At 46.4% G+C, this 22,535-nt stretch overlaps 1 protein-coding gene across 43 annotated transcripts in view; it reads left to right on the forward strand.

Moving 5' to 3' along the window:
• ARHGEF7 (Rho guanine nucleotide exchange factor 7) overlaps positions 1-22,535 on the forward strand; it is a 181,933-nt gene that overhangs the window by 71,708 nt on the left and 87,690 nt on the right. For 25 of the 43 annotated variants that reach the window (XR_012426579.1, XR_012426580.1, XR_012426581.1 and 22 more), the window contains 3 exons: positions 9,569-9,653; positions 13,769-13,899; positions 21,940-22,141. Coding sequence is in view for 30 of the 43 variants with exons in the window: in XM_065533487.2 (XP_065389559.1) it covers positions 9,569-9,653; positions 13,769-13,899; positions 21,940-22,141 (418 nt within the window). In the remaining 13 variants the exon portion in view is untranslated. Of the gene's footprint in view, positions 1-7,348; positions 7,407-9,568; positions 9,654-13,768; positions 13,900-21,939; positions 22,142-22,535 lie in introns of those variants that run through there. The other 18 variants (XR_012426588.1, XM_074021434.1, XM_074021440.1 and 15 more) reach the window with 5 other exon arrangements.

Raw genomic sequence — 22,535 nt, forward strand, 5'->3', positions numbered from 1 at the left:
GAAATAAGTACTCTGTTGATAAGTATTCCTTATTTTGAATAATGGAGAATTCTCTGTGTCTTAGCCAGTTAAGAGTTATTCACTTTTATGTTGTGTTAAAATGATAAAAGTTACTCCAGTGACCTGACTGCTTCACTTAATGAGTTTTGTTTTTGTTTTTGCAAGATGCATTTCCTCTCTTTCAGGAATAAGTTCTGTTGGGGAAAATACGGAATATGGACATGTTGCCACCTCCTGCTAGATGATGGCGTGTTAATAAACAGTTCGTACATCTCAGCACTTTACAGCCCCCAAAGGTGTATTATGTCGTATGTGTTAGCTGCAGATAAGGTGTTGCTCTGCTCCAAGTGTCTTCTTTCGTCAGCATCCAGGCTGAGAGAATAGCTCCATTTTGAGCCTTGCCATTCTTATTTAAGGGAAAAGGATGGGAGGTTGGCTGGAACCCCTGAAGGCTCCCAAGCCTTCTGCTTAGAACCAGTGTGCGTCCTTTCTGCTCAGAGCTGGTGTCTGCCTCTTCTGTCATATTGTGTCCGAAATTGGTTCCTTCTGGTGGGTTCTTGGTCTCGCTGACTTCAAGAATGAAGCCGTGGACCCTCGTGGTGAATGTTACAGTTCTTAAAGATGGTGTTTCTGGAGTTTGTTCCTTCAGATGTTCAGACGTGTCCGGAGTTTCTTCCTTCTGGTGGGTTCGTGGTCTCGCTGACTTCAGGAGTGAAGGAAGCTGTAGACCTTCATGGTGAGTGTCACAGCTCTTAAAGGTGGCGCATCCAGAGTTGTTTGTTCCTCTGGGTGGGTTCGTGGTCTTGCTGACCTCAGGAGTGAAGCCGCAGACCCTCGCGGTGAGTGTTACAGCTCATAAAGGTAGTGGGTACCCAAAGAGTGAGCAGCAGCAAGATTTGTTGTGAAGAACGAAAGAACAAAGCTTCCACAGCGTGGAAGGGACCTGAGCGGGTTGCTGCTGCTGGCTCAGGTGGCCAGCTTTTATTCCCTTATTTGGCCCCACCCATGTCCTCTGATTGTTCCATTTTCCAGAGTGCTGATTGGCGCGTTTTTACAGAGTGCTGATTGTTGCTTTTATAAACCTTTAGCTAGATACAGAGCACTGATTGGTGTGTTTTTACAGAGTGCTGATTAGTGTGTTTATAAATCTTTAGCTAGACACAGAGTGCTGATTGGTGCGTTTACAATCCTTTAGCTAGACAGAAAAGTTCTCCAAGTCTCCACCTGACCCAGAAGCCCAGCCGGCTTCACCTCTCAATATCTCACTGGCCAGAGAAAGTCGTGTGGCCAGGCCTGCCCCTGCCTGTAGGAAGCTGATGGATATCACTGGACCCAATGCAGACTGTCCCTTGAAGGGCAGGGGGAGTGAATGAAAGCAGCCGTAGTGTCTGCTGCAGTGAGCCCAGATTAGAGAGGTGGAGGAAGTTGGAACATAGTGTACTGAATGTGAAAATTTTAGGTTGGGTCGATATCAGCTCTTAGAACTTGTGCCTGTTGAAGCCTTCTTATTTTACAATAATACTCTTTTTGATTGAAGCTATCCTGGAAACCACTGTGGGTATTTCTGCTAATAGTCGTCCTCTGGTCAGAGGTTTTCATATTTGGGAGCAGGGGTGACTATAAGCTCCCTGATGTCGCCTGTGCATACACGTAGGGTCATCCTAAGGGCCTTAGCCTGCCAGATGGATGCTGGTGACCAGCCGAGCCCCATCTTCCTCATGTCCAAATGAGTCCTCCTTTTGTTAGGTGTTAGTTCAGGAACTAAACTTAATAATAAATGTGGCTGCTTTGGTGTAATCATAAAATGAGGAATATGCCAAAATCAAATTCCTTTGGAGGCATGCCAAAAATTAAGGCTGGAAGTTGAGTCTGGGCCAGATTGTAGAGCCTTTGATGACTGGTTCCAGCACCTTTGGCTTCAGTTTCTTCTATGGGGTTAGGAGTCAGAGAGCTGGGTGCCCAGGAACAATCAGCCTGGGCCTAGAGACTGGACAGCAGTGGGGAAGGGACACCAGACAGCGACCTCCTGATACGCCTGTTACAGATGGTGGCCTCAGGTCCACATTTGCATGGGCTCACCCCTCTTCCTTTTTTCTGCTCCAAAGTCTGTACCTCCATTGGGAGCACACACAGTTATCACCCTCTCTGAGAAGCCCTTTCTGACTCACATTACAGGTGCTTGGTTTCTGCCACCATGGACTACTCGATGACTCCTCCTCCTCTTCCTCAACACCCAGGGCGACTTTTCTCTACCGTCTTTCTGTGTCTGGGGACATCACCTCTCTCGGCCCCTAGGTGGGTGGGGTCCTGACCAGCCCTGGGCAGCGGCCTCTCTGGGGAGAGCCCAGTGCCCTCCCTGCTGTGTCCTTCATCTTCCTCCTGGTCGTCTCCAAGCCGAGCCTCCTTCCTCTGGAACCACGTGTGGGAGATGCAGTTCCGGGACACAGGAGTGAATACCCACTCGCCTTAACTCATTTTTTTTTTCTCTTACTGTCGTGTAGCCAGCTGCTGAATTCCTCACCGCGCATCTTCACCCTTCTCTCGTTTTCTGTTCAGCCAGCTCTCTTGACCCTGCTCCTTCTTGCTTGAAATCATGTCTTTTTTTTTTTTTTTTTAAACAATACACTGTGTCAGAGGAATCCTTGAGTTTTACAACTGGAAGTGACTTTAGAGGTTGGCTGATTCAGCTTCTCTCCCTTCCCAGGTGAGGAACGGGACAGCCACAGCTGTGTGGAGACTTGTCCACTCTGCAGCTGCCAGCTGTTTAGGGATGGATGCCCCCTCTTGGGTACTGAGTGTCCACATCCATGTTTGTCTGGGATGGTCTTGCTTTGTGTCCCTGTTCCCAGGTGAATTTCTGACAATGTTCCCTTTTTCTCTCAGCAGAGATCTGGACGGCTGGTGAACTGCATGAGTGTCCTGCGTGGACTGCCGTCGTCCTGTGGCTTTAGACCTTATGGTGTCTTCTGTGCCGTCCTTGTGTTAAAACCACCCTTTTTTTTCCCGTCAAGTTTGTTGTCAAATTGTATCTCATGTAAGATGATAGCCAAGACCGGCTAGTGTTATTAAATTCCAAGTGAAAACAGCTAAGTCTTCATTAGTATCTCTTGGTATTGGCTGAGTTATCGATGCATTTTTTTGTCTGTGAAGATAATTTTAACCCTCTCTATGGATTATGTAATTCTAGGTTTTTCCCTAAACTGAGGAATAGGATGTATATGCTTTTGAGAAAAACTGGTTTGAGAGTTCCTTGTGGGTGTTGAGTGTTACAGTCACTCAGGACATTGTTACTAGTGGACTGCCTGTGCCCTGCCTTGAATTTAGCGACGCTTTAAAAGAAAAATTGCTGTGATACTTTAGGAAGATTATAGCAGTCCTTTCTTTGATTCAAGGGGAATGGCATACTGTTGATCAAAGTTCATTCCCACAGGTTGCAGGCCTAAGGGCACTCCATTTTCAGTCTGTAGAAGTGGAGGGAGTCTGGAGGATCCCACAGTGGGTGCCCGGGACCTAGACGAGAACTGTGCGTGGGTGGCCTGTGTGCTGCTGCCTCCACAGTGCACCCGAGTCAGAGTGCACCTGGGGGGCCTGCTGCAGACCTGGTGGCCAAGGTGCCCCTTCCACATGGGAGAGGCAAGACCCCCTGCTCTGAGTCTGAGACTTACATATCTTTCCCTCCAGTTGCTGGTAGGCCCAGTCTACGCAGCCAGGGTCTTCGGAGGAAGGGTGTTGGTGGTGTGTTGGGTCAGCACCTCTTCCTGCTGCTCTGAGGTCTGTGTGGTTTCTGTCTGCCCTGCATGAGCCCCCTTGGCCAGGCCTGCTGTTGAGGCTCATGTTCCTGACACTCCCCTTCACGGGCAGTGCTGTTTGATTTTGCGATTATGCATTGTCCATACTCTATTAAAAATGGCCTTAAGCTGGTCATGATTACCACTAGAGGTTATAGTGTGAAATGGTGCTAGGCTATTCATTGTTGTGTAGACAGTGTGGGGAGTGACAGTTCTGCATCCGTGGCCTGAGAATTCAGGGGAGGGAGAGGCAGGACAGTCGGTGCTAGCACAGCTCCCCGGAATCCCGAGCGAGCCCCCAGAGCAGGCCGGGGAGGCTGTCTTTTTTCGTGTTGGTGTCTGTAATCCTGCTGTGAGTCTTGGGGTAGTGAGGACAGTTCGGGCTCCCATGACTGAAGGGTGAAGTCGGTCATTCAGTGTGTGCTAGGGCAAGAGTTTGTGGTAGAAGCAACTGCTTCAAGACTGTGGCTTCTGGATGGAGTCAGGTGATCTCCCAGGGGTGTGAGCTGGAGTCTTGTTGATGGAGATCTGTGGAAGGATGGCGCCTGTTTGACATTGAAAGCTGTAGAGCTGTAGAAGTCATCCCGTGTGCTGTGTTTGCAGTGCATGGGTGTGCAGACATGTGGCCCATTCTTGCACAGTGGAACTGGGAGGTGTGTGGGTTCAGGAAAGAGCACTGGATTAGGAATGAGGAGTCTCCTGGGACCGTGGATGAGCTACTGCACCACTGTGGCCTTGGCTCATCCGTGCCTGATCCCTGTCTGCAGAGGGAGCTGCCATGGTGTTGGAGCCATCTTTTTGTCTGAGAAATGTCAGTAGCTGGAAGAAAAGCCTTAGCAGCTCCCCATACCGTCTGTTGCTTCCTCCCTTGCCTGGAACACCCCCCCCCACCTGGCCACATCCTGTGTCCCTTTCCAGACTTGACTGCTGCTCACCCTGCACTGCCTCTGCCCTGCGGCCCCATTCGCTCTCTGCCTTCCCACTGAGCTGGAAGACCACAGCCTCCTACGTCTGCTTTCTAGCCTGAAAGTCCAACTTTTTCAAAAAACTTATTTTGTGTTTTTGAATATGCTGACATTATTTTAACCTGGGTGATATTAATCATGAAGTTATGCCCCTAAATCTTTCAAAATGACCTTTCCAAAAATAACTCCATGTTCCCACATAGCCAAAATTGTAATGTCTGTCATACATGACAAGGTTAGTAATGATGTCTCCACACCATCTGATACGTAGTCTGTGTTTACGTTTCCCCAGGTGCTCCCAAGTACACTTTGTCGATGGTTTATCCAAAACGGTCCAGTGCAGGGCCCCTCATGGCATGTGGAGTCTCTTAATCCAGAACAGTCTTGTTTTCCGTGGCCCAGAATTGTGGACAGACTTAATGTCTGGCTTTTATAGCTGCCCAGGAACTGCTTGTTCAGTGAAGGCACAGAAAAGACAACGGGGATGAGACATTGAAGACATTTTTTTCTTCTTTGGTTCAGGGGGGATTTCCCTCAGTCTTAAATATTAATGATGTTCGGCATTCAATTAAAAAACTATGCCCTTGGTCCTCCTCCATGCCGTTGTCTTCTGGACGTACAACTTGATCCCCAGGCTTGTCGGCTCCTTCCAGTGTCTCCCCAGTGTTTGTCGAAATCCCCCTCATCCCGCTTGTCCCTGTGGCTGAGGTTCTCCGACCTACGATTGCAGAAATCTTCCTCAGATAGTTTCTCTGTGTCTCACTATTTTCTTCTATGGTCTGTATAGTTTAGTACCTTGTAGCCGTTCTATTTTATGCCCAAATTGCTTTATATATGGCCTGTGTATTTCATAGAAGGCAAGATAATTTTCCTAAACAGTGCCAGCTACAATTCAGCTTCCTAAGAAGTGATTTCTGCAAAGCATTGCAAGAGAAATGAGGTCCAACAAGCATACTCTGCGAGAATAGAGTTGAGGAAGTCGTTGTACTTGGGGGCTTCATTTTTATCTCTAAATGAGAGGATTGACCTGTAAGTCATGTAGATGATTCTTCTCTCTGGTGGGCTTTTTCTTGTGGTTATTTTGAATTTTTTAAAAGTGGGAGTTTTCCTTGGCAGAATGGAGTTATCTGTAGGTCTGTTTTGATAAGCGAGATTTGGTGTGCCCTTTTCTTTTTGAAGGCGTGGGGCATTCCAGTTGCTGCTTCCTGTCCTCAAGCGTGTTCCCCTTTCCCTGGTGAAGATGAGCAGTCTGAGGCCCGAGGGGCCCAGTGCAGGGCTGTAGCAAGCAGGTGGTCAGGGAGGCTCTGCTCCATAGACCCAGCCCTCTTCCTTCTTCCGGCGCTGCTGCCTCCTTCCCACAACGTGCTGCCTTGTGTTGTGCCATTTAGTGTTAGACCGTGGGAACTCCCCTCCCCACTCCCCTTTTAAGAAGGTATTTTTCTATCCTTGTTTGAATACTCTGGGCTTCTTTTATCCCTGATTTGGTATTGTATTTCATTATGTAATTTCTATTGAGAGTAAAATATCAAAAATAAACTAAGTAATTTTAATGTTAATTTTCTGGTGGAAAACTGGTAGGATGATTTCATTTTGGGAATATGGGGTCATTCTACTGCACATTTAATTCACTTAAATGTAAAAGTAAGTGTGCGTGTTTGAAATAGGTTTTCGAAATGGATAGATCCTAACGCGTATTTTGGGGCGAAGTGTGTCTGTGCAGCCACCCTTTTCCCCAGCATGGTGCCTGTGCGGGGTGGTCCAGGTGGCAGGAAGTGTGCCTGTGCCGGTGTCGAGCCTGCTGCTGGGCGGGATTCCTAATGACCCTCCTTACCTCACCGCGAGCGCCTCTCACCCTGGGCTGTGTGTTGGAGTCACTTGAAGAGGGTTGGCATTTTGATTTTGAGTCTCTCCAGAACACTGCTGGAGTATCCTGCCCTCTCACAGCCCCCCAGGAGGCCTTAGCATGCAGCTCCTGCTGAGAATTGCAGCTCCTGAGGCTGAGGCTTCCAAAAGGAGGCCTGGAGACAATGGAATATGGTTTGTACTTCCTTCCATCCTGCTGCTCCTTGCCTTGCCAAGAGCGGAAATACTGCTAAAGCACCCAGCAAGTCGTGGTGGGGAATGAATGAATCCTGTCTAAGACACTTGCCTTAATAACCCTAGGGGAACAGTTTAGTATGTTAAATGTCATGGTAATTCTTATATACACACTGATTTACTTTTTGCAGAGATATTTCTACAAAAGTTCTGAGACTTCCCTGTTATTCCCATAGTACAAAATTTCTCTGTACTCAGATTTTTCTGTTTCTGTTTTTTGTTGAATAGATTTCTATTTTAGGAAATAGTCTGTTACCTTTCTCCAGAGAAGCACTTCAATCGAAACATTCTATTGGCTGAGAATGTGCATTTTCCCCCTCTCAGGGGTAAGGATTTGCCTCATCTCATTGTCTAGCTTCCTGTTGAGAAGTGTGGTGTGTGTATTCACTTAAGCGCTGATGTCATATTGAAGCCCATTGGTGGGCAATTTCAGCCAATCAGATGCTTCCTGGTATCCAAGTAAGAAAGATATATAGTTCTGGAATAACAGGAAACTTCACGTTTTTCACATCCTGTTATTCTGGGTTTTGTGACTTGCTGCCTTGCCACTATGAAGGTTAGTAGAAATTTATGTATGTATTTCTTTTTGCAGTATACCATGACTTGAATTTTCCGAGCTCTAAGATTACATCTGTGGAGCTGAAAGACATTCAGATCTCCTATTTAAACATTTTATGATGAAGAGAAATTTTATGTTTTGCATATAAGGAAGCTGAGGCCTAAAATGTAATTCCTTTTTAAAAATGCAGCTTAACCTGTATTTGTTATAGATGGTTACGTCAGCCTAATGCTGCTCTCATTGGAGTTGGGATTTCTACTTAAGTAATATCACAACAAATGTATTCTGTACTAAAGATGATTCTAAAGACTGTCTGTTCTAAGGACTGTTTTTTAAAGGAAGGATTTAGCTTCATGAAATCAGTTATATTTTGTGCTTTATTAGAAATGGCATCCGTAAGCACATAGAATGCTTAAATGTGTTCACAGCTTTCCTTTTACGTTTTGTGGTTCCTTTCGATATTTCCTTGTGAACTTCAAGAAAGCGACCTCTGGTTTTCAGCTCCTTTCTTGACTCTCTTAGTGATTTGCTGGCTTTTTCTCTTGAGGTAGTTTTTCCAAGTCTGGTTTTTCTTATGTTTAAACATCTCATGACTATTTTTACTTATTTGAAAAATTATAGACAGAAGGCCTTTAGCTGAAGATGAATTTTGAATAATACAGCAGGACTTTTTCACATTTGGTGTCACTTTTCTTAGCTTCTCTTGACGTGAGCTTCATTACAGCAGCATGCAGCGCCTGCAGGGTGGGCGGCTGTTTGGATGCTGGTGCACGTCTCCGTTCGGATGCTTCTCACTGTGCACCAGTCTCTGCTGGGTGTTGGGAGATGTACAATCTGCCACTGCAGCTTTTTTAGTCTAGGAAGGCCTGTAGACATCCACCATCAAATTATCATGACACATGTTCTGGGGGAGCCTGGCTGGGGACCTGACCGGGCGTGGTGGGGGCAGCAGGGCTGTCAAGGCCGGGCTCTGCCAGGAAGCAAGATGAATAAGGATTAGCCAGGAAAGGGAGGGGACCGAAGGCAGGAAGAGGAGAAGTGGGGCTTCTGGCAGGGTCTGCTAGAGGTGTGGGGAGAGGGCAGGACTGACAGGAGGGGAGGATAGCCCTGGAGAGAAGGTGGGGCCCTTGTCCACTGATGCTCATTTCCGGTAACCTCCGAACATAGGGCAACAGGATACACGTTTTGCTATTTAAATACATCTTTCTGTTATTTGTACCTCTGAAAGAAATTGTTTCTTAATTTTTCTGGAATATAGTTATGGATGATTTGACTCTTAAATTTATTTTTGCTTGAGGTTATTTGGTGACCAGAAGCCATATGTAGTCTTTGAGCAGTATCTGAGAGCTGTGTTTGTTTTGACACGGCTGTGTGTGTGCACACGCGTTCTAGACTCTAGTTGCCGTATACCTAGGCAAACCAGTGTGCTTTATCTTTCCAAGTTCCAAGATGAGTGGTGGGAAGTGCCTGCCAGTGGCAATGTGACCAGCTCCATCATGGTCCCAGGGCTCCAGATAGCCCTGGATTGGAGGGGATGCGGTTGTGGGCTTGCCTGGTCCTGGCCTCAGAGCTCTGAGGGTGGTGGTGTTCTCTCGTCCCTACCCCTTTCCTGTCTGGGATCTGCTGCTTCTGTCTTTCCTCCTTTTTCCCTCATATCCACTCTGCTCTCTGATGTCTGCATTTTCTTTTGCTGCTGTTAGCTTTGGAATTGGCTGTCATTTTCCCTTTTCTGTGTCTAGGAAAGAACATCTGTAGCACGCCTTGCCTGGGGCCTCTGTGTTAATCTAAGGAGAGGAGGATTGAGCAAGCACCTCTGCTTACTTGCTGAATGCCAGCAGCCTGCTGCCTCTCCCGCCGCCCCCCTGCCCCCACTGGCCCTGTGAATGAGCTCACACTCCAGCCTGTAAAGAGGGGCAGGGGCGGGTGTCGGGTAGGGAATTGGCCTAATGCCGAGGGGGGACCCTGCGCCTAAGTAAGAGGATTCTGATTGAATTCTTACCCCAGGACTCAGAGACTGAGCGTGCTGGTCTCCCTGTCGCAGGTTGTGTGGTCTCCTTAGGATTTCAGGCTGAGCATCGTCACGTTGCTGGGAGAACATAGTTCATCCTGCACCCAACGTAAGACTCTACTAATTTTGCTTGTTTAATTTTTCCTTTCAGACGTTTGATGCAAATGATTTGTATCAGGGGCAGAATTTTAACAAGGTCCTCAGTTCCTTAGTGACTCTAAATAAAGTAACAGCAGGTAAGACTCTTTTTTTATTGAACTCGAGGGGGCGGGAAGACATACGGGCTGACACCTTTGGTTTTCTGGTTTTACCAAGGCCAGGGGAGCGTTACTGAATTTAAAAAATAAGCTTTTGTTGCATTACATTTTGATTGTTCCTTTTGCTGTGATATTTTATTTTCCTTGTTAGAATAGAATCTTCTTTAAATGTTCTGGTATGTATCAGGTGTTTTCCTTTTTGTGGATGGAGAGATTTCTCACCTGAAGGTATAGCAGGAGAAAAGTGTCTAGTTCTAATGGGAAGGCTCATGGGCTGTCTTGGAGCTAGAAGCACCTTTCTCTGAGTTTTTATTGAGTGTATGCTGATTAAAATTTGTATCTAGTGAGCAGAAGTTTTGAGCTGTGACCATGATAAGAGAGTGGCTCGTGGATTGGCCTGTGAAGTCCACACCACCTGTCCAGGGCTCCTGAGGGCTATGGCACCCAGGTACATGGTGTGTGTGGTCCTAGCCCCTGTGAGTACTGAAGTGGAGAGGAGGTTTTGGGGACATGGTGTGCCCCTCTCATGGGCCACAGCGAAGACAGGAGTCGTTCAGACAGGGTCCTCTGAGGGAAGGTGCATGTTGTCCATGATGCCAAGGTCCCCGGAGGAAATGCTCCATGAGCCCCGAGGAGCTCTTTCTTGGATCCCTGTGTGGCTCAAAAGGAAGGAACTTTTTAGTTGCTTTTTTGTTTTTAATTAGAGTAACTTTCTTTTTTTTTAACTTAACCTTCACGGATGTTAAATATCAGATCTGTGGGGGAAAGTGACATGTCCTTTTCAAACAGAAACCTCTTGAGTTTATTTTGTCAGGGTCACTTCCCAGTTTGGTCTGGCCCTTCGGAGGGGGTGTATCTGCCTCGCTGCCCACCGAGGAGAGACTGGGGTTACGAACGCTTTGGGGCTGCAGTTCCTGTCTCTGGGAGGCTTCATTGGTGGTGCAGGGACTGTCCTTGGTGCTGCTCCCAGCACGTGTGTGCTCTGACTGTTGTTTGGAAGCTGCTGCTGCTGCTGGTGCCCTGGCGGGAGGCACTGGCCCCCATCCCTGGGAGCAGGGGCAGACCCCAGGCAGAGGTGTGGCTGTGGCTGCGTGTTCACAATTTGACTTCTGAGGTTTAAAGGGCTGTTCAGATGAAAGCATCTAGGAAACAAAAATTTACATGGCAGGATTATGAAGATGGATATAACTAATGAAAATTGTCACATTATTTAATGCCTTCTCTGTCTCTACAGTCTAAAAATGATTCTTTAATATGAACAAACGATACACGTATCGAAAGTTACGGATGACATAGAAAAGGACATACATTTACAGTAGATCACTGGAATTTAATACAAGAAACACTGCAACAGATGATGTACAGAAGTGGCATATTCATGTGTCCTGACCACATGGGGGATCTGCCTGCAAACTCATATTCATCCATGCCTCAGAGTTTTGAATGACTTTTTATGGAGACAGGGTCTTGCTCTGTCGCCCAGGCTGGAACACAGTGCGTAATCTCAGCTCACTGAAGCCTCAGCCTTCTAGGCTCAGGTGGTCCTCCCACCTCAGCCTCCTCAGCAGCTGGGTTTGCAGGTGTGTGCCTCTGTGCCTGGCTAATTTTTGCATATTTTGTAGAGATGGGATTTTGCTGTGTTGCCCAGGCTGGTCTTAAACTCCTGAGTTCAAGCTATCTGCCTGCCTTGGCCTCCCAAAGTGCTGTGATGACAGGCATGTGCCACCATGCCTGGCCTCAATGATGTGCCTTATAATTAACGTAGGTCTCTGTGGCAGATGGGGCAATAGCACAGATATGTAAAATCTACAAGTAATCCTTAATTTGACTCTGGTCCCATCAAATACTTTTCTAGAGCTTGCTCACAGGAGCAGAAGATAGTAACTTTGAATTTCATTGTGGATGTTTTCTCTGCCTTCGTTGTAAGTGAGGGTGCTAATTAGGAAGAAGTGGCTTTAGAAGATGGCTTTAATTTGCACACTCAGTCTTGGGATGGTCAACTTTCAAGGTTTGAGATGGTAGGATTTACAAGTAAATAAGAGAAGTCAGAATCCAGTGACTCTCGGGCTATTGGTTTTTACCTCTACCTTATGAAAATGTATTTCGTATATGTTCTTGGGTGTCATTGGCTATATGTTGGATGTAAAATAGTTAGCTTTGTTCTTTACAAAGACAAATTTGGAAGTTATCAGATAAACTTTTAAGGTTTTAAACTATAGGAATGACCCCTCCTAGATGGAAGGAATGTTTTGCTTTTCTGTTTGCCTTTTGTTTTTGTTTTTGAAGTCAGTGGGAAGGCAATGCCCGTATCTTTTCTTTTCTTTTTGAGACAGAGTTTCGCTCTTGTTGCCCAGGCTGAAATGGCATGATCTTGGCTCACCGCAACCTCCGCCTCCTGGGATTACAGGCACACACCACCACACCTGGCTAATTTTGTATTTTTAGTAGAGACGGGGTTTCTCCATATTGGTCAGGCTGGTCTGGAACTCCCAGCCTCAGGTGATCCGCCTGCCTTGGCCTCCCGGTGTGCTGGGATTACAGGCGTGAGCCACCGTGCTCGGCCTTGTATCTTTCTAGATTTCAACTTTCCTTGACTGGCGAACAGTAAGACGGCTGCAGCAACCACTGTTACTGTGGACATTCTTAGGAAGATGTCTTTGTCTTTCTGCTTCTGTCACTTAAAACCGTATGTGTTCTCAAGGCATTTAGTTGACTGTAACTGGCCTTTTAATTGGATAGAAGAAAGCTTGGTGATGGGGAAGTACAGAATGTCTTCAGGATGCCCTCCTCATATGAGAATTTCCTGAAAGGCTGGGGCCAGCAGAGCGCTGCAGCCCATGGCAGGGAGCCCTGTAGAATTTGCTGGAAATGCCCTTTTAGCTGGTTTTGTGCTGCAGGTTGCCTGAGACCCCTGTGTCCTCAAGTAGAACGTGCTCTATAGAGATTACTCATAACCTGCCCTCAGCAGGTCCTGGGAAGTGTAGGGTGCATGGGCCTGAGAAGAATTTAAGACCATTAGTATAGCAAGCCCACGTCTGTGGGGTCAGGCAGGTGGCGTGAAGGGAGGAGCTGGACGGAAGGGTGTGGGTGCTGGGTCCTCTCAGGACAGCCCCTGCCCAGCTCTGAGCCAGCTTTACCTGAGGGGATATAGACCTGGTGTGGCCACATCCTAAATGTGTTAAGAGCAGTGGGGAATCTGGGTTTTTGCTAATACCTTCAGACTTTTAGATGTTGACAGTTTAATTCAGAATTTTATCAGATGCTGTGTAAGCCAATCCAAACACTCGCGAGGAAGCTGGGACCTGGAGACTTAGGGTTGCTTTCATGGAAGGCTCCCTGGAATTTAGGACATGGCTGGCACGTGCCTCTCAGAACAGCAATTTTCCCAGCAAACTTTTTCACAGCCTTGTTCTCTCTCTCTCTTTTTTTAATTGAGTCACTTTTAAGAATAAGTTGCTATTATTTGTTGGTTGGCCTTTGTGGAGTGTCTTATGAAGGGGGATCCAGAGAATAGAACTAAGCCTCTTAATGTCTGTTTAGTTTGATTCTGTCAACAACTTCATGAGGTGAGTAGAGCCTGTGCTGCCTTAGTGTTGGGGAAATAATCCTCAGAAGGTTCTCTCTGGCTGAAAAATACAGCGGGATTTTCTCTTTTAAATAAAAGTCTTTTCCTTCTGTTGCTTATTGCATGACACATCGTCCCGGAAAAGTGGGCACGTGGTGGTGGTGCGTTGGAGAATCAGTACTTGGTTGTTCTCTGTTCCATAATCGAATTTGAGAGGCTTTTTTTTTTTTTTCCGGGTGAAGGGAAAATCTTAAGTTATAATACATTTCACAAACTTTTAGAAATTTTGCTAGAGAAGAACTGATTAATAGTTATCTCCAGATGATTTCTGGAAAGGTAGTTGGGGAATGAATGCAAGTCATTTATGTAGCAAAGAATTTGTTCTTTGTTTTCTGCTTAAATGGACTGCTTTGTTGTGGTCTTTTGGTGTGTCCCTCTGTGCTGCCCTAGTTTTAGAGTCTAGTGTGTAGTGTGGGTGCGTGGTATCAGGCGCTCTCAGCTCTCTTTTCTGTGTGCATGCCCTTTGCAGACATCGGGCTGGGGAGTGACTCCGTGTGTGCCCGGCCCTCGTCTCACCGCATAAAGTCTTTTGACTCCCTTGGATCACAGTCTTTGCACACTCGGACTTCAAAACTGTTCCAGGGCCAGTATCGGAGTTTGGTAAGTTTGAGAGATTTTGTTACTTAAATATGTTTGGGAAGGATATGAGTGTGTATGGATATATCTGGAAAGATACATAAGCCTCCATTAATGGTGTTAAACAGGGCGAAGTTAGCTGGACTTTGCCTCTGCTGCTCCTGTAATCGGGTTTGACATTTGCTCATTACCAGATTATCCAGATATTATGTCTAATGAGTGCTTTTGAGAAACGCGTTTGTTTTTAGGTTGTATTGTAAGACTCATGGCTCGCTATCTGGAGTGATGCGTGCTTTAAAATACATCCCTTGTCACTTGCATGGCATTATCAGCTATGCACATGTACAGAAATATGAGAATAAGAAATATATATATGTAGAAATACTCAGCTCTGTAAAGAAGAGATGGTTAAAACTAAAGAATCTGACTTTTTTTTTTTCTCTTCATGAAAGCATGGCTTAGTGTGCTTTACTAAGGCAGGATTTAGTTTACAGAGGAGGGAATCCCTTAGAATGGCTGATTGGGATGCAGAGAAAGAAACTTAGATGATTGAACAGTTGTCGTGGAGAGTGAAAAAATACTCTTTTATAAATGCTCAGGATACAGACTGTGAGGAAGACCCACGGAATGTAATAGTGAAGCTGAAAATGAGAAATTCAAGCCCTTAAAGCAGGGCTGCCTGGAGAGTGTTGGGGCAGAGCCAGGGCTGCTACTCCGTAGTCCTGCACCCTTCTCTGAGCTGCAGGCTGGCGTGCAGTGACTGACTGGCTGCTGGGGATACCACTGCCTTCTCGCGACGTCTTAGTACATTACTTTGTTGGAAACATAGTGATCATGTAAAGTGAGTCTAGAGAGAACCCTATTCTAGAGTCATTAAGGGTCCATGGATTTTCCTCTGCCTTAACATGGGAATATTGCTAAGTAAGCTGGTGGCGGTCCTCAAGAAATAAAAATTAATTTAGATAGAGTCGTGTTTTGTAGAGGGAAGTAAATTAGAGTGGTTTATGAAGCGTGTGTTAAAAATGGAAAGATACGCAAGGAATGTGATTTTTATGTTTCTGAACTTTTTGACCTCAAGCTCGCCATCATTGCTGTGTCTCCTCTTACAGGACCCCTGAGGGGTCTGACTGCTCCCGGCGCGGTGGGCGGTGGGCTGCGTGGCCTGAGTGCTGCAGTCCTGACAGCGGCCCCACGAGGCCTGGCTGTTGCTGTTTCCTGCTTTGCAGGAGTCTGCACTGGAGGAATTCTGTGGACTACCATTGGGAGCATTAGAATTCCACGTTAAGGAGAACTAAACAAACCACTCTAAACACACTTGAAATTAGCTCTGTAAAACACCTGAGGAAAACATAAGCGATATCAGCACGCCTTGGGTAAAGCCGTGATTTGCTGTCTCACCCGTTCATCTGATTTTTTTCTTTTTGAGTAGAGGACTGGATTACAAATGTATAATTTTAAGTAAAATAAAGTTAAATGTAGTGTTGGTAATCTTACTGAGATCCTAATAAGTACAGGATTAATTTTTCATTAGCTGCAGAAATTTCGTTATGCTAGAAACAAGACTCGCGCGCTCTGACCTGTGTGAAGTCTTTCTGGGGCTGATTGATGTTTTGATTGGGTGCTAGTGAGCTGCCTGCTCTTTGGTGGAATGTGCCAAAACCTCTCTCAGCCAAGCTAGGTAAGAATGAGTGTTTCTTTACCTTAGGTTTTTCTGTGTGTAGTTTATCAATAGCACTTTGAGGTAGTTTCCTTGGATTAAAAATTAAAAACTTATCTTGAAACAAGAATGGCCAAACATTCCTTTGAAGCTGGGCGGTGGATGCATGGAGGGCCACCTGTCACTCTCTCCTTTTGTGTGCATTTGAATATTTCCATGATAGAAAGTTCAGCTAAAAGGCAACTTGCAGTTTCTTGAACATCAGTTTTGAGATCATATTAAACCTCAGCTTTGAGATTGCGTAAGATGCTTCCATGCCCCAGACGAGGATCTGTGTTCTGAGGGGCTGGTGCTGTTTACGCCCCTTTGCTCTTGTGTGGTTCCTTCATTGCCTGCCTCCCTTTCAGTGTAAGAATGTGTCCTCCAGCCACCACTGCAGTTGCTGGTTGTTTTTATAAGCTTGTTTTTCATCTGTGAAACCGTCAGCCCCCTGCCCCAGGACAGGTTTCCTGCCTCGGGATATAGGCAGGCTTGAACAGTTTGATGTTGTGTTTCCTGCTTTGCACTGCAGTGGAGGTTTTCTCTTGTCTGTGGTGCTTCTCCACCATTCCAAGGAAAGAACACTCGGGAGAGTTCTTACCCACTTCCAGAGGCTGAGCTACATCGAGCTCTGTATCCAGCTCGGCTCTGTGATGGGCCTCGGCGGTAGGCGCCAGCTGTAGGTTGAGGTATGGCTTTCATCAGAGATAAGGCGTGAGTTCATACTTCACTCTTCAGAACTTTGATCGACACCGCTGGAGTTCCTGGTGTCTCTGCTGTGCTTTTTAGTCTTCAGCTGCTGAGAGGTCCAGCCCTGAGTGCTGAATGCGTTCTCAGAGCTTGGGGATGGCGTTTGTGAGGTGATTGTCCCCATCATCCTTCATTTCTGGGAGAGGTGACTTGATTTCTTAAAGTGCTTCTTCTGCTTCTGGAAACTAGGGACCTGGATGTCTGGCACAGTCCCGATGCTGGCAGGTAGCCTTGGCTTTGGACCGGTCACTGAGTGTATTTCCAAGACATGCAAGAAATTATATCCAAATGTGTTGTACACATTGTTAAATATTTGTCAATTCGAAGGCTTCTCTTTTTAAGTCATGTTAACACATCTGGAAGTATGTGTATCTTATAGTTGATGGTATGCCATAATTTAATTGACAGTATTTGGTGGAATATCAAGGCATTGTCAAATTTTTGGCATCTTACGTTTGTTGACATATTATGAGGAAACTGAAGCTTGGAGAAGATATTTACACAAGATCACGGCACTCAGAAATAGTCAAGTGGTTTTTTTTTTTTTTTTTTGAGACGGAGTCTCGCTCTGTCGCCCAGGCTGGAGTGCAGTGGCTCGATCTCGGCTCACTGCAAGCTCCGCCTCCCGGGTTCCCGCCATTCTCCTGCCTCAGCCTCCTGAGTAGCTGGGACTACAGGCGCCCGCCACCGCGCCCGGCTAATTTTTTTTTTTTTTTTTTTGTATTTTTAGTAGAGACGGGGTTTCACTGTGGTCTCGATCTCCTGACCTTGTGATCCGCCCGCCTCGGCCTCCCAAAGTGCTGGGATTACAGGCTTGAGCCACCGCGCCCGGCCAGAAATAGTCAAGTTGGTGTGAAAATTGTCTCAGTCCTTTGACAGACATTTCTCCTTCTGTGCAGGCAATGACAGGTACCCTTAGAGAGTGGAGGAGAGGGTAGAGTTGGTGTGAAGCAGCACTCCAGAGCGTCCCGGTTTTGGATTGTTAGGATCATTTCAGAACATGGGATACAATAAAGTAAACAGCTGATTAAGATGCAAGATGCTGGTGGGTGGTGCTTTGGCTCTAGGCATCAGGGAGAGGCCGTGAAGGAGCATGGTGGGCGTAGATGACCGTACCCAGCCAGGTCACGTGTGCCTGGATGGGGTCTCTGTTCCCTTTGGGTTAGGGCAGTGGGGGAGCTGTCTTCACTTCTCTCCAGTTACTTTTCCTGACATGTAACATCCCTAGAAAAACAGTTCATGTGTTGTGTGCATACAGCGTCGTGTATTGCATGATGAAATTTTATACATGGAACGTTCCTGTGTAAGCAGCACCCAGATGAGGAGGCAGAGCATGACCAGCCTCCAACCCCTCGATGGGGCTCGCGTTCCCCAAGGTATCTGCTGTCCTGATGTCTAATGGTAAAGACGAGTTTTATCCATTTTTGTATTTTTTTAGCAATGGGATTCTGTGGCATATCTTTTTTTTTTTTTCTTTTACAACTGGCTTGTTTTTCTCAACTGAATGATTTAGACTCCCTTAAGTGTCATGTTGAGTCCAGACAGGTGACAAGCTACAGTTTCAGGAGAGCTTTTTCAAAAAGGGGGAAAAAATCCCACAATGATAAAATAGTGATGAAATACATCTCTTCCAGCTTCCTGTAACACTATTGACACTGAACAGAGCCCTCACTCAGCTGCCGTGATTTTAGGCTGAACTTGGTAGTATAGAGTGTGTAGTTGGAATATAGCCTTTCCTAGGACATCCTTTCCCAGCCTGTCCCATGCATCTTGCGCCCTGATGGAGCACTTGTTGGCATGTTCTAAGCAATCTGTCTGGAGAGTAATAGGCAGAAAGAGTATTACAGAGCCCACGTGTCCTTCAGCGTAATGACTGCTGAAGGATGGAGGTATGTTGTATTGGGACGTTTCACCTGGATACCTGGATCTGAAACGGCTGCCTGCCCCCCGTACCTTTCCTTGGATTCTCCCCTCTCTTAGACGCCACCCTTCCTTTCTGGGGTGTTGCTTTGCTGAAGTAATGTCAGTAGAGGTGCCTCCCTCATCCCTGCCTTGAGTGTAGAGCGTGCCTGCATTGGCACACTCATGACTGTCATCCGTGCCTTGAGTGTAGAGCGTGCCTGCATTTGCACACTCATGACTGTCATCCGTGCCTTGAGTGTAGAGCGTGTCTGCATTTGCACACTCATGTCCGTGCCTTGAGTGTAGAGCGTGCCTGCATTTGCACACTCATGACTGTCATCCGTGCCTTGAGTGTAGAGCGTGCCTGCATTTGCACACTCATGACTGTCCATGCCTTGAGTGTAGAGCGTGCCTGCATTTGCACACTCATGACTGTGAGGTGGAACGCTGCTGCCTCTTGATCATACCTCATCTCCCCTCTGCTTCCGTTCAGGCCCGCGCTGGCCTCGGCCGTGGTGCTGGCTGGAGCCTCAGGGCTGGCCAAGGGTGACCCTGGGCACCTGACCTAGGGAGGGGCCTGCTGCGCCTGTGTTGCTTTGCTCACCACAGTTGTGTTGTGGCGTTGGAGCTGGTCACCAGGCTGCATGCACTGTGAGCCTGTTTTCCACAAGGCCAGCGTGCCCAGGTGACGTTGGATTACTCACAGGAGAGTGTGGTGGCGATCACAGCAGACAGCTGGTGAGTGGAGATGGTGGTTTTGCAAAAAGAGAACTTTACGTAGCACAGTGAGCTCAGGTCACGTTTCACCACACAAGAGCAAGCAGCACGTGGCAGTTTCTGGATGGGAGCTTCACTTGTGGTGGCAAACTTGACCCTGCCCCTTGGTGGTCACGGGGCCCAGGGAGCTTTGTGTCTGCTGGTGACTGTTCGCCGGCGCTGTTGTTGCCAAACAGTGAACGGGGACTTCTTGATTAGATATGAAAAATGCATTAAATATTTCACTTACAAATTTGAATTATTAAATATATATTTATAATTAATACTTAATCTGTAAACACATTTAAATAGATAAGTATTAAATATTTTTGGAATATTACAGCTACTCCTTACTGAGGATCTGTTGTGACCTCTTTGATGCTTTACCTTTTAAAAATGTTTTTTTCGGTGATTTATACATGCACTTAGTTTAAAGTCAAGTAATTCTCTGAAACCTGCTATTAGGAAAAAACACAGTAGATTTGGCCACTTTTAGTTTTTTTCCCCTGGTTCTTTCTTCGTTCATTTTTATGGTACATAGTACATACGTATTTATGGGGTACACGAGCTGTCTTGATACAGGCATACAAGGTGTAATAATCGTATCAGTAACTGGGGACGTCGTCCCCTCTAGCAGCCGTGACTTCTGAGTGCTGGTTCTTAAGAAGTGCTTTCTGATGTGGATAGTTGTTAGTTTGGAGTCTGTGGGGCTGAGGGGGCGACCTTGCTGGACGGTTCTGTTTGGCTGTCTTGCTCCTCCGTTGGTGCTTTGTAGGTATTTGCCTGTGTGTCTCTAAACAAAGTGCCCCCCTTTTTTTCTTAATTTGAAGTGATATCAATGTGGATTCCCACAGAGAAAGAGGAGCTGGTGCTGTTTTCCTCCCCTGGCCCCCTTTCCTGCATAAATGCCTAGGCCGGTCATCCCCATGGCTGAGTTCCACCATGCTTTCACTGAGATCTGTGTTCAGGGTAACATGACGAGGCGAATGCTATTCAGAGCAGAGCCACATTGTATGCTATGGCTGTTCTTACCCATAGCGTTTTGTTTTGGAGAATTGGTAATTCTCATTTCTTTAGTTTTCTGTGTACTTTTTGCAGGTTGCAGATCTAGTCCTTTGCGTATTTCTAAGGGTCTCTTTGACATTCAAATACGTTATTTTTTTGTCTTCTCTTCCTGATTAACACTCTTGGAGCCTGTGCCATACTTTAAACTCCCTTGGTCGTGAGCCAGGCTGGCCGCACAGCTGCTGCCTCTGAGCCGCCTTCCGTTGTCACCTGGGACACTCCCCCTGACTGTGTAGCTCTCCTCTACCTCTTTCTCTTCAGTTTTTTTGTTGGTTAATCCCCCTGTTTTGGAGAAGCACCTTTTTAACTCCTTGAGAAAGGGGTGCATGGGAAGTAAATTTTTGAGATATTGTATATCCGCAGATGTCTGTTTTATTAATTAGTTTTTTGTCTTTAGTTTTCATAAGTTTAATTATGGTATGAGTTGGTTTGAATTTCTTTAAGTTTATACTATTTGGGGTTCACATAGATTCCTGGATTGGTATATTTATGTGTTTTGCCAAATTTGGGATATTCTGAGCCATGTTTCTTACCCTGCTTTTCAGCTCTGCCCTCTTAGACTCAGCTTCTGAGACTGATACCAGTCTTTGAAGTTCTGTTATTTCCCACAAGTACCTGGGAGTGAGTGTTGCTGGATGGGGGGCTGATGATGGGCCTGCTAGTGGTAGAGCGGGAGCTGAATGCTAAGAAGTGTGGGTGGTCTCAGGCCTTCCCTATGGCTGGGTGGAGGGCAGGGAGAAGCCGGTGTGGGCAGATGGAGTCGCCTGCTGCCCCCTGGTGGGGATGGAGGCCTGGACTCTCTGCTCACGTCACTGGTGCTCCCTGGAGCTCTGCACACTTTGTGCATTTCGTGGGGACACTGTGTTGCAGGTGGGCTGGGCTCGCCCACTGTCAGTGGTAGGGAGGTGGAGTGGGCCAGGGCTGAGGTCTGCCGGGCAGCCCTTTCCTTGCTCCTGTGCCGGCACGAGCAGGCTTCTCCTGGGGTTGTCAGGCTGTGCCCTTTGGTAGTTCTGCGTCTCCAGCCTCTCCGGAGCTCTGTCCAGGGCGGATGGAAATCAAAGAGGCCCCAGCCCCTCTACCTTCCTCTTTCTACCTTTCAGAAATCTGAAAATATGTACAGTTTTTGAGAAAAATGCAAATTAAAATATGAGGTACTATTTCTTCTTGTCAGTTTGGCAAAAAATAGGAATATTTGGCAATATTGAGTGTTGGTGGAAGTTTGAAATAAGAACTTTTAGATACTGTTGGTGGAGATGTTGCTTGGTGTAGTTTGTAGAAACCTTTTGGAGGACAATTTAAAAAAATGTATTAAAAAGTTAACTGTAATAAATATGTCTTCTGACCAGAATTTAATATATAGGCTTGTTTACAGGTATATTCGAAGGTAGACATACAAATATTTTTAATGCAGCCTTGTCTACACAAGGAAAGCACTGTCTATGGTATATGGAAATATACTGGAAATAAATAATCTGAAAATCCACTAATGGAGAGTGGGTTCCATAATGAATGCTGTAGTCATATAGCATAACATGAAGTGTTAGGTAAGCACCAGTAAGTACTGCCAGAGAAATGACCATGTTGTCTTAACTTTTGCAACTTGTGGAGAAGTATGTGTAGTGTGACTCTGTCTCCACGTACATGGATGTGTCTGATTATGTAGGCGTCACAGTGGCAGACCAGGACCTTTGAATGCTGTGAAGAGGGTGTTCTCTGGGGGCTGGAGTGGTGCTAGTGGTGGTCATGGTGCACTGGAAGGGAGGAAACTGAAATTTCTCTAAATGTTTTTTTGCCGTTGGGCAGTTATGCTACCTTTGTACTAGTAAAGTATGATCTGTTTTATAATGAAGTAGACTGTTCTTGGTATAATTTTTCTCCCACTCTTCCCCTTTTAGGACATGACCGATAATAGCAACAATCAACTGGTAGTAAGAGCAAAGTTTAACTTCCAGCAGACCAATGAGGACGAGCTTTCCTTCTCAAAAGGAGACGTCATCCATGTCACCCGTGTGGAAGAGGGAGGCTGGTGGGAGGGCACACTCAACGGCCGGACCGGCTGGTTCCCCAGCAACTACGTGCGCGAGGTCAAGGCCAGCGGTAAGTGGCCGAGCCTGTCCTGTGTGTGGCTTTTCTTTGCCATGAGCAGAAAGAAGTAAATGTACTTGACATAGCGTTTACTCTCCAGCTGGACCTGTGCAAATGACCTGGTCTTAGGATACGGTTTTTTGTTAGATGTAATGGATTTTCATCTCAGCCCCACACTGGGGCCCGGGCATCAAGGGCTCTGTAGTTACCAGGCAGCATTTCCTTTCGTCCTGGCATTTTTCAGATGTGAAGAGAAACATCTCAGATCTTTAATCGTTGCAGTTTTACTGTGATAGAATTGATCCTTTTTTTTTTGGGGGGGGGGCGGAGGGCGGGGGGCTAGTGTCAGGACTTGGAGTTGGTGATCCGCAGGCTGGATTTAATTTTTGTGGCTATGGGTGCTTTT

This window comes from Macaca fascicularis, chromosome 17, assembly GCF_037993035.2.
Source record: "Macaca fascicularis isolate 582-1 chromosome 17, T2T-MFA8v1.1".
NCBI classification, from domain to species: Eukaryota; Metazoa; Chordata; class Mammalia; order Primates; family Cercopithecidae; genus Macaca; species Macaca fascicularis.